Source organism: Lepisma saccharinum, chromosome 23, assembly GCF_977018435.1.
Source record: "Lepisma saccharinum chromosome 23, izLepSacc3.1, whole genome shotgun sequence".
In the NCBI taxonomy this organism is placed as follows: Eukaryota; Metazoa; Arthropoda; class Insecta; order Zygentoma; family Lepismatidae; genus Lepisma; species Lepisma saccharinum.
Window position 1 is genome coordinate 59,821,834 of NC_139251.1, and position 12,059 is coordinate 59,833,892.

Sequence of the window (12,059 nt, forward strand, 5' to 3'; positions counted from 1 at the left end):
ATCAATTATATTGTATCATCTTCGCGATTAGCCAAAAGTGGCGGAAAAGCGAAGTAAAATAAACGAAATCAAGCAATCAATCAATGATTTGACTTGATTTTTGTTACTTAGCGCCGCTTTTTTCTCATATTTGGTTAATTGCGAAGATGATGCGATAAAATTAATGAAGGAACAAACACAAAGAACACTCATGCCCAGGTCGGGGTTCGAACCCGGAACTCCTGGTGTTGTAGCGCGCTGTGATAACCACTCCCCAACGGTTGGTTGATTTGGTGTTTTTAAATCCACTTTATGAACAGAAACAAAACAGGTAAAAAACACACTTTTTTGTAGTTTCTTCAATAATGTTTATTTGGCTTCTTAAATCTGAGATAAATTTTTCATTTCAAATTATTTCATTATTCACTGAAGAGTACAACACAGGAACAAGAATGCGCGCTCATCACAGGTTCGAATCCCGGCCTGGATTGTTCGAGGTCCCTTCATCAATTCCATCATATCATCACTCATCCTCATTTTCGCGATAACCAAATGTGGCAGAAAAGCGAAGTAAAATAAACCAAACCAACAACAATATGAACGTGCGTTCTCTTGTCCAAATAAATACATCCGTTGGAGGCCAAAAGATTAGTATATTTAAATAAAACACTATTTAAACGAGAGCGAGAGAGAGCCTGAGCAAATATTTGTAAATTAATCATTATATACTCCATATTTGAAAAAGAATAAAATAAAGAAAGCATAACATTATTGCCTGCACATAACACGTTCCCATTTAATAAATAATAAAACTACATCCCATAAGGTTCTGTAAATGCAGAGAACATACGTAAGTACTGCAGAAAATTTAGAGGATTTACAAAGGAATCGAAGAGGAACCTATCCCCTATCTGTCCTATAGGAGATAGACTGGGGGACCTGAAAACCTGTACTTTCAACCATTGCAGCGGAGGCGAGGGGGCAAGGGATGTAGAGGTAGAAATCTTCCCTTTTACTTTATTACTTCGGAAACCCGTTTCTACCTGGAACTGCTAAGGCGGAAGAAGAGCGAGCTAGGCCAGTTTTGCCCGCGGATCACACCGAGGGACGAGAAGCGCGTGAAAAAGAGTGTTGCATATGACCTGTGGATTTAACAAGACAATAAATATTGTGATTTGAAAATAATTATAGATGTGAAATTGATTGATCTATCTCTGCTAGACTAGCTACTCCTCAGTGCACGTCACTGCGCGTAAACGCACATCACTGGTTCAGACGCCAGGGCCTCGCTAGAGCAGTTAGGCTTGCCAGGATTAAAGAATAAAATTCACTTTAGATTAAAATGTTCTGGAAGTCTAAATATCATCTGCTCTCTGTTTGTGGTCTTGCTACTGTGAATACAAATTTGAACAAACTAGCAACCAATACACAAATCCTTCTGCACCATAACAAAATTCTTTAAAATGAAATACCGTAAATTTATTCCAACTAAGTCCATATAATAAAGCAAAATTGGGTGTATGGAAATAATGAAGTCGGGATACTTTGGCGCAACAATGCCTTTGTTTTCGTTTTCTTCAGCTCTTGTGTAGAACAATGTGTTCTACTTCTCCCTCCCCCCCCCCCAGTTCTCACTTACGTAAACAATGACTCATTTTCACGAGTCTTCATCAAACTAATATTGTTAAGTTTATTTGCTTTGTTAGCAATAACAAATTTCTTCGCTCGGCAAATGCATACGAAAAGAAAATAATAATAATAATATATTTCGTCATTCCGGGAGATAACAAAGATTGTACACGAGACCAGAAGCGTGAGTTTGATTCCGGGAGGGTTGGCTATTCCGGATATCTCTGGAGGAAGACCGCGCATAGCGGCAGAGAAGGGGAGGGATCATGTGGGCAGAACGAAGCAGTACACGTTACTGCGAAAGCTGACAACTGTACTCGGTTTGCCCGAGTTCATTGGTGCAGCCGTCTCGCGGCACTAACTTTACTTGTTTTCGTTTGCTAGCTCCAGAGATAACCGGGACAGAGTATAGTACAAGTGACGTTGACATTTGAGTGACCTCAAGAGGGTAAGGCAACCCATTACACGCAAGAAAGCGAACGAAAACAATTTTCGCAAGTAGTGGTTTGAGAGGATTCTACTAATGATAATGTGGCTTCAGCTACCAGTCGTTTGCAGCATCGCACACGGCTTTGCCCTACCCACCCGCTTTCTCCCCTTCCCTACCGTTCTGCGCGGCCTTTGCTGCACAGATTCCCGATTCAGGGTGTACCAAATAATGGGGCAGAATAGGATGTGTGGGTAAGACACGTAATGTCCACGTAGATATCCCCACGGAAAAGTAGCGGCTAAATCCACGTTGCATTCATTAACAATCCACTCTTCCAGATGAAAAAAAAATACATTTTCAGTCACTACAAGTAGCCTGGACAACGATTTATCATCGCAACGATGTGTATGAATGATGATTCGATGATATTAATGGAGAAATACTTACAAAGGAAAACCCATGCCTAGGGCCGTAGCCAGAATTTTTATTTCGGGAGGGGCTCATTCCTCATTAGCGCGGACGTCGCCACAATTATTTGTAGAGGGGGCGGTCAGAATGTGATAAAACTTGATTAGTAGAAATAATAATGCCAATAATAATCATCATCACGGTCATAATTGTTATTTTACAATAATATTTATTTTAAGTTATTAAAAATTAACCTGTTTTAATCTAAATTTATTGTTATTATAATTTAAATGGAACATCTGCAACTGCTGTCCATTATTTTACTTACATTTCGTACAGTCAGTGTACTAAAATTCATACTTATTGTATTTTGTTATTAACGTTTACACATTTTGTTAAAAACAAAGCTTTAAAAGTTGTGGGCAAATCATGTACTCATAAAGATTATGTTCTGTGACCTCTCACAAAGAAAACTATAAATATTGGAAGCTGTGGATCCAATTATTCTTTGGACTAGCTGATTACTCGGCGCTGCCCGGGTATTCATTTATCCCAATCTTCTATTAGACAGGAAAATAATGAATTCTAACTATAGTGTAACATGAACTTGGAGTTGAACGACATTAGGAGTGTTAGTATTCATCTTAGCGACCCAGAAAACTATGGATTCCACACTAATATTGGTCGTTCTCGATTATTTTTACGTCACTCCTTTCCCACCCCCACCCCTAGGGGTGCCAGGGGTGTCTTACCCCCACAGTATTTCTTTCGAGATTGCAAGTGATATGTGTACCAAGTTTGGTTGAAATCGCTCCAGGCGTTCGAGAGTTATGCTGGAACAAACACACATGCATACACACACAGGGGCGCCGACTTGTCAAAATTTTGGGGGGGCTCTAATCACTGAAATAAATGAATGAATGACTCACTCCCTCCCTTTTTTAAAAATAAAAATTACGTCTTCGTATAGCAGTTTTTAAGTAGCTGTTATATTCCTCATGCAAATGAAATGTAACATGAAAAACGTGTGTCTGCTCATTTTTTTTTTTTTTTTTAGATAACAATTAACATTTTTATTTAAAAGTAGGCTATGTATTTACATTAAGAGGCCAACATAACAGTTTTATGCCGGCCTCGGTAGCCGAGCGTGTTGGGTGGTCGGCTCAACTCTCTTTGTTCCGGAGGTCTCGGGTTCGAGTCCCGGCGAGGGCATGCGTGTGTTTTAATGTCCGCAACAGACTTGTAAAGAAAGGACATGTGACGGGTGCAAAGAACCTTAGTGTTGACGTACCCATAAAATTAGCGAATATTTACAATATTTAACAGTTTTATTTAATTATTTACATAAATGCTAACACAAATCGCAGGCAAATAGTTTTACTTTTTTGTTCTTGCTACAATATTTTACTTTTTAAATTTCATTTTGCAATAATAAATAAACACACAGCACGCCCTGCTTTAGCAATAATGCCTTTGATCATAGCCGTTCCCGCTTTCGCAATACAGACTTTTCATAAGCTTTCCTTGCGTACTTTACTGCAAGCCAGTGTTGAATAAACTCAAAGAATTTAGAATTATTTTCCCCTTATTCTTTGGACTAGAGGAAGAGATTTCGAGGATAACTAAATATCGTACATATCAATATTGCCTGAAAGTCATGTTTACGACCTCAAATTGATCAGAATTCACTAAATAACATACTGGTATAATTGTCATATCAGCTCGCTGTTTACATTTCTAGTAAAAATGTTAACAATACTCATAATTATATACTTAGTATATAGTAATAAGTCATGTGTTTTTCTGTCCCGTTCATAGCCCCCCCCCCAAAGTTGATGGTTTAGCTGTCTCAGCCCCCCAAATTTGATGGTCTAGAACATTTCAAATGTGTATTTAAAGTTAAGTTCATGTGGAACAATTCAGAGTAAACCTTTCAAGAAAAGCAAAATAATACATTAGATCCTCTTAAGCAAAATTGTTTGGGGGGCTCTGCCCCCACATCATTAACATTGGAGGGGCTCGAACCCCCCCAAGCCCCATGGAGTCGGCGCCTATGTACACATACACACACATCCATTTTTATATATTAGAAAGAAATATTAAATGGTGGAACATAAAATATAACCTAGTTGCTATATTATACACTAAACGTTTTTCGGTCTAATGCAGTTTTTACTTTGGTTATAACAATAAAAATAACAAAATTCTGCCTTTTTAAAATGTAAACGATGTCAATAATCAGGAGGGTCGAGTCCCCTCGTGACGTCTATGCTTATTAGCAGCCGCCATCTAAAAGTGAAAAAATGGAGTAGAAGGCCTGAAAAAGAATTTTTCAGTACATTATTTATTTAGCAAAAGATCCTTAACAGAACCAATAGTTCCAATTACAAAGAATCATATTAAAAATATTTATAATAAAGATTAAATATACATTTTAAAAATTACAAAAATACAAAACTACAAAACAACAGAATTACAAAATACAAAGCAAAATATAAAAATAGATAAAAGATAAAAATGGCAGTAGGTATGTTACACAAAGTAACAGAACAAAATACAAACACAATATAGTACAATCACAACAGAGTACTGCTAAATACTTTCAGATACAAACATATTATACATCGCACTATAGACGATGAACACTAAGATTAATTACACAATTTGTACAAATATCAAATCCATATGAGAGTAAATAAGGCATGACTTTAAATACACAGTATCGATAAAAATAATATAATACAAACACAGCTTCAATCAAATTTACTGTGAATTTAAATGATTAGGCAATGACAATATGTACTTTTGTTATTGAGCTATATGTTATAAAACGAAGCGCGAAGTCTACTTTAATTCCCTTTTGAACAAGGTTGTTATAATTTGTGCATAGTCTGATAACAACTGAAGATTTATGTATATTGTTTCTCGATTTATCAATAAAAAAGGAAGCAAACACCTAAAATTTATTGGCTTAACATTAAGTTTAAAATATTGCAACACATCAGGCGAATCTATTAAGTAATTCATAATCTTATAAAGTATAAAATATTGAGCTATTAATCTTCTAGATTTCAAAGGTGTCACCTGAAAATCTACAAGTAAAAAATTATAAGAAATTCTATTTAATACTGCTGAACGATTATACTTTTTAAAATACAAATATCGTAAAAATTTAAACTGAATTCGTTCAATATTATCTGAATGTCCTTGATAAAATGGATCCCAAATTTCACTTAAGTATTCAAGTCTTGAACGAACGATTGCATTATATAGGTTCATTAAAACTTATTGCAACTTATTATACAAGATGTGATATCTTGCTAGGGAATTAAAATTAGTTAGCACTGTGCACTATTTAGATTAGATATTTGTAGGATTTCGGGAGGGGCTTCATCCCCCTTAGCCCACACCCAGGCGTATTTCCTGCCATGCCCATATCACAACTCAAACACGAAATTTTGAATGGTAAGATTGTGACTCAATCACTCGACACGCTAGGCCACCTAGACGACATTCATGTGTGTGTTGTATTTATGAACGCTAGATGGCAGCACAGCTGTAAATTATTACTACATAATTTTTTATCCAAAAGTGTTTTACTCTACCGTATTTCATGGATATTTCTGGGGGGAAATTATTACTTCTTCTGCTCAAATTTATTACTTTTTATCACATGATTTTCTAAAAATGTATACATATGTATTATATGTTATTACTCGTATTTTGTGCATGGCAACTTAACTATTTTATGTCGAACAAATTGTGTGCGTCAAATGGTAACATTAAACTTGTGAAAATACAAGGGTGTATTAAAAAGACGGAACTCGATTAATTGTGTCAAAATGCGTACGAGCTATTCGGGAGCTATGGGCTTTTACTTTTGAGATCAGCACCTCTAAACAAAAGTGTTTCTGTCAAAAACAAAAGTCATTAACATTCGAAGATAATATAATAAATATACAAAAAAAAAAACAGAGGAAATGTAAGGTTTTGATGAGCTACACCTTCTTTTGCAATTCAGACCATCCAAAAAGGACGTTTTCCTTTCTTGCGTTTACCGCGATTTGGGGAGTTAAAAATAACAGCGGTCCGACTGTTGACACTTGCTGCAGACACGTGTTGGGAAGAGGGAAGGGTGCGGGGAATGATCAGGCAAAAGTTCGTGAATAAGCTTCCGCGGGGGTCAAGTGGTTTATTGATTGTGTGCGCGCATTCTCATTTTGGGAAGTTCTTGAAGGAATTTATTATTATAATTATTCTACAACAGTAAATTGGCAATGGGTGGTAGGGTGTTCACAGTCTTACAAGTAAAGGGAGACAAATTGTAATAAATATTATTGAATAGTTGAAGCAGAAAAATCCTGGTAAAAGTGATAGTTGGACTGCAAGCAAAACCGCTAGAGCGACTGGAATTTCGTTCAAAACGGTTTACAAAATTAGCAGCGAAGCGAGGGGAGAAGAAAACCGCCAGGGAACAACAGGTACGCAAATGCAATGACTTCGTATACGTTGCGATGTGCTGCGAAAAGTCCAAGGCATATTGTATACATTAGCGGATTTAGCGTGAGGCCTCGGTTCACTTGCCCCTCGCAAAAGGTTGACTAAGTACGAGGAAAACTAAGAACTAAAAATGATGGAGCCGTTTTCCCCAGATACTTAAAAGAATGTCTGTCTCTTTCTTTCAGTAATCATTTTTCATGCAAATGCAATATAACTTATTTTATTTCACACCTCTACTAATAATTAATTGATTGAGTTTTAAGTCCACTTTTATGCACAGATAAGTTAATTGGGACAGAACCTACAGTTTTATGTGAGATACGACCCACTATGTGCCTCCAGCAATCATCGAACCCTGGATACCTTGATTATAATGCTACGACGGAAAATCTGTTAAAACTATCCCCTTATAATCGAAGGGCCCTGGGTTCGTTTCCTGGTGGAGGTAAATTTTAGGATGGATTACACTTGAAGGTTCAGTCCCGATTAGTTCATCTGACCACAAATAAGACCTAGAACGAACCCTTGTAATTGCACTGATGTGAACGACGTGTCCAAAGGGGGGTATTTGGTGGTCATAACTCCCCCTCGGCTAAGTATTCCTAAAAAAAGAAATTCAACGGTAACAAAAGATGGCAAATGAAGATTGGCTACTAAAAAGTATACGTACCACCCTCCCCCCTCTGAAAACACTGGGCACGCAACTGATATAAGATAATTTGCAAATCTGCACGTTATATTTCCAGTATTAAGTAATGTTTACAGCATATTCTGTGCACGTCCCAGAAAAGAATTTATAGACCCGCCTGTCACTGTCGAGTCGTGGAGATGCTGCTGTGTAAAAAGAATGGAGGGACAAAACAATAAAGTGGTTTGCGAGCACCTACATGTTCGGGGGGAGAGATTTGCTTTGGTGTATGCCGGTAATGAACACGGTTTCGTTTCAAATGAGACAGTTTGCCGAAAGATGTGAAAGACGCCTCCCAGATGACACAGTGGTAACGTCCTGTCCTCGTAATCAAGGAGTCCCGGGTTTGATACCAGGTGCAGGCATATAGTGGTTCGGATCCCAGTTTAAACTGCAGGCCCAGTCCCGATTAGCCTTACTGTGCATAAATTAGACAGCAAGACGTACGACAAGTATATTCGGAAACAGTTATTTGCAAATCTCCCTCCAAAGGACCGTCATTATTCTGTACCACAGCCGCATGAGAGAACAGATTCCCACCAAATCATGGAGGAAGGATTTGTTTGCATTCTTGCATTGAACAGTACCCGTTTCGTTGAGCACTAATATTTGTTGCAGCGTGTACTACAGCAAACGCTCGATGCGCGCCGGAGCTTCCTTCCACTGCGCACCATACGGCAACACTGTCGTCATAAGCCCCATACTGAACTCACCCAATGATATACATATCTACAGTGGCGGCCGGCTGCAAGTATGATGGGTAGTGCCAACGTGATCAAGAAATCGAAAAAACAAAAACTCCGCAATGCCCCCGCTCCCTCCTTCAGGTTGCCCCACTGGCCAAGATGTTTATCCTCGTTTGGTAACGTGGAAACCAGTGTGGGTTTAAGTAATAACACACTAATACGATTCATCTTCACTCACTAACCTATCTTTATACACTACAGGACACTTCACTAAAAACACAATTACAAGAGGAAGAGAAAACAAATCTTCTCACCTTCTCCTTCCCCATGCACACGTATTCCAACTGGATGTTGAAAATATTCTAGACATTTGATGTAAAAAGAAATTGTTGAAATTCCAAAGAAAACTCGCATCACCATAGGATTATTTACTTTTATATTTTTAAAAAGTCTGGATGGCCCTCCAGGCGCATCTATCTATTATCAAAATGTTCATTTAACTTTGGAAAAATACTAGGTTCGTTTCTCCAAAAGTTGGCAGAAAAGTAGATAGTACCTTTTCAAGAATTACTTCCCCAACGGGTCTTACAAATCCGTCGTATTTAGCGACTTATCTCTGAAGATGGCAACTGTGTCAACACTGTGAAAGTTCCCTCGCTGTGCCAAAGCGAAAACGGGCACGGGTGGTGTCTTATGGGCTAACCCCATTGGCTAACACCACCACCTGCCACCTTCTTCCCGGCTCATGGTGGAAATGTTACTCGCTGAGACTTATCACGTGTTTTGACTTGGTTATGCCAGGTCTTAGGTGGGACGGACTGCTGCCTCGCCGAGGGTACGAAACAGCTGGCGATGCAGTGAGGAGGTTGGGGCTGTTCATATCTAGTCTGTGGTTGGGGCGGTTGTCACGTCAACTTGACCGATTGCAAGATTCGAATCTCCTTGTCTGTGAACTATCAATGTATTAATTTAACAATACTTGGGCTATGTATGCATTTCTTCTGAGGGTAGTGCCATGGCACGGCGGCTCTCCCCCTTGAGCCGCCACTGCAAATATATATCATTGCGCTCACCAATAGCGTCCGTCACTTGTTCTCACAGATAGAGGTGACCTTGTATGACGTCACGAGATGGGTGCCGCTGTTCTGGAATTATTCTGTTCGTGAGAGCATCGATAAACCACTGAACAGATGCCTTCTCTCCGTGCTATATTCTGTGGCTTTCGTCACGTCGATGTTAGCGACATCTATGAACAGTCGATCCGATTATTTCCCTCCAAGCGTGAATTGTTCGTCTTCAGCAGTGATGTGCGTCTACACGTAGACAACGATAGTCTACATTCTACACATAGACTATTTTATACACTTAGATGACGTAATCTATGTAAACAACATGGCGAAAGATGATAACTTAGCAATTTATTAACTTTTTAAGAAAATAATATAAAAACTTCAACTAACCCGAAATTCTATAAGAATAAAGTTAATGATATTTGAAATTCTAGTTACGTGCAGTGGCGCCAACTTATAGGATTTGTGGAGCCCAACCCATCCAATAATTTGCCGTGTTGTACTTGTTGTTATTTTTATTATATCATACCGAATTTATGAGATTTTTGGGTGAAGTGTTCAAACTCGTCTAATATTTTTCCAAAGTTGGCGCCCTGGTTACGTGTCTGCAGGCAATCTCATGTAATTAATTACTAAGTTTTAATTTATTTATTTTTATTTACAGTAACAACGTCAGGAGAGGAACGTGTCTTTCCTTCAGCATCTTCTACGACCTGGGTCATGGTGGGATTCTTCTACATACTAATATCTTGAAGCCGATGTGCACGGAATGAAGGAATCTGGACAATCCAAGTTCTAGTGGAAACGATCCACAGATGGTGCTACTGACAAAACATAAACAGTGCTTCAAATGATGCATGTCTATCATGTACCTGTTCACAAGGGTACCGAAGAGAGAAGCATGTGAAATCAGGGAAAACTGGAACGCGAGATGCATGGTGTATACACTCCTTTCGGATGCATTGCTTTAGAAGACTATAAGCATTGGAAACATAAGTCTGCTTTGAGAAAATTTATGGTACAGTGAGATTATTTCCGTAACATCCCTGGCTATTATGCAGCTTGGGAGAGAGTTAACACTCCAGAACCTCCAATCAACCAGCGAGCCTCTGACGTCATCTGAACGCAGCCCCAATCGCTAACCCTCTTCACGTCTGTGCTGTTGGTAGGCTCGCTAACCTAGACTAGCTGGAGATGTTTCGAATGTAATCAGACTCTATCCTCCATTGCAAATAGTGTACGTGTCCTGTTATTCAATCGCTAGTGTTCCGTGCAGTAAATTCTCAATACGTTTTTATCAAAACTATATTTGACGGCTAAGGAACTGGATTGAACACATTTTTGAAAAATTATGATACCATTGATGGGAACTTTCGACCGCTTATGGCAACAGTGATTTTCATTACAAATGCATTTTCATCACTTTGGCTACACTTATTTTCAGTGTGTAAAATTATGTCTTATAGCAACACTGATTTTCAACAAATGTTAATTCGCCATTCCTCTGCACCCAACATCAGTAAATGCTTAAGATTCTTTTATAAACGTAACATACTTCACAACCACACATACAGGGTGTTACAGTGACAAGAGTTTCAGAAAGTATTGTTTCAATGTCTTAATCTGTCGAAAACTGGCACTTTCTATAATGTGCGTATGCAACCAATGCAAACAAGGTTACCTATCACTGACGCATTTTTCTGTCGCAATATATCAAATTCTATAGACATTATTGATTGATTGATTTATTATATAATAGCTGTCACGACAGCAGATACACCATCAGGGTGAAATCGCAGTTCCCAAGTTTTTAACACCACACACACATACAAAAATTTCTGTGACGTAAATAAGAATTACTATTTAGACCTGGTGTGAGGGTCTGACGAGCTGATCAGAGATTTGTTGAAAATCAGTTTTGCTACTGAAGTAACTGTAAAATCATTTTACCATGCCAACAAGTGTAAATGTTAATGTTTAATGCTTGTTTTAAAGTCAATTAAATTCTCCTTTTTGCATAACAAGTGGTTGGTTATTTCAACACCCTTATCTTCTGCATGCTATATCTGTATCATGAGAATTTGTACACATGCAAGATAGGATAAATTCAGGGAAAATCCTACAAATTTAAGTCAGTTCGTGTGGAGCAGTGCGTCAGTCACTTGAAGAGAATTCTGTTGGTGTAACGATTCCTCCTCTTAGAATTGGCAATTTTCATCTTGTACCTGGGTTTAGAAAAATGGCACGTAAGTGATATTTCACATGAGCATAATTTTATATCCAGTACTTTCTACGTTAGCTCAACGCTTTACCCAGTAATTTAAATTGAAGTCAAGGTGTGTGTACTCAGTATTCAAACACGCAATTTACCCTTACAACGAACAAATACGTTGATAGTAGAACGCAGACGTGAACTTTCGACAGTTTTCTCTCCATATCAGTCATTGTTATTATGTTCTGCAATTCGGTACACTATTTTTAGTGCAAATATGTCAAAATTATTTTATGTTACTTCTGGGCGCACAAGTTTACAAATTGGATAAGTTTTGTAAGCTTTTAAAATTTGATAGCACCAAAATAAATTGCAGCTCTACTTAAATGAGAGAAATGAACATATTTGGACATAACTTAATCTAACATCCCACATATGAAAAAATAAAAGAACAACG

General features: G+C 38.1%; 1 protein-coding gene across 1 annotated transcript in view; it reads left to right on the forward strand.

Moving 5' to 3' along the window:
- LOC146005528 (cell adhesion molecule 2-like) overlaps positions 1-10,884 on the forward strand; it is a 114,612-nt gene extending 103,728 nt beyond the window's left edge. Inside the window, exon 5 of the mRNA XM_083144774.1 lies at positions 10,055-10,884. Within this exon, the coding sequence (XP_083000900.1) occupies positions 10,055-10,143 (89 nt within the window). The 3' untranslated portion in view covers positions 10,144-10,884. The remainder of the gene's footprint in view (positions 1-10,054) is intronic.
- Positions 10,885-12,059: the final 1,175 nt, after the last annotated feature.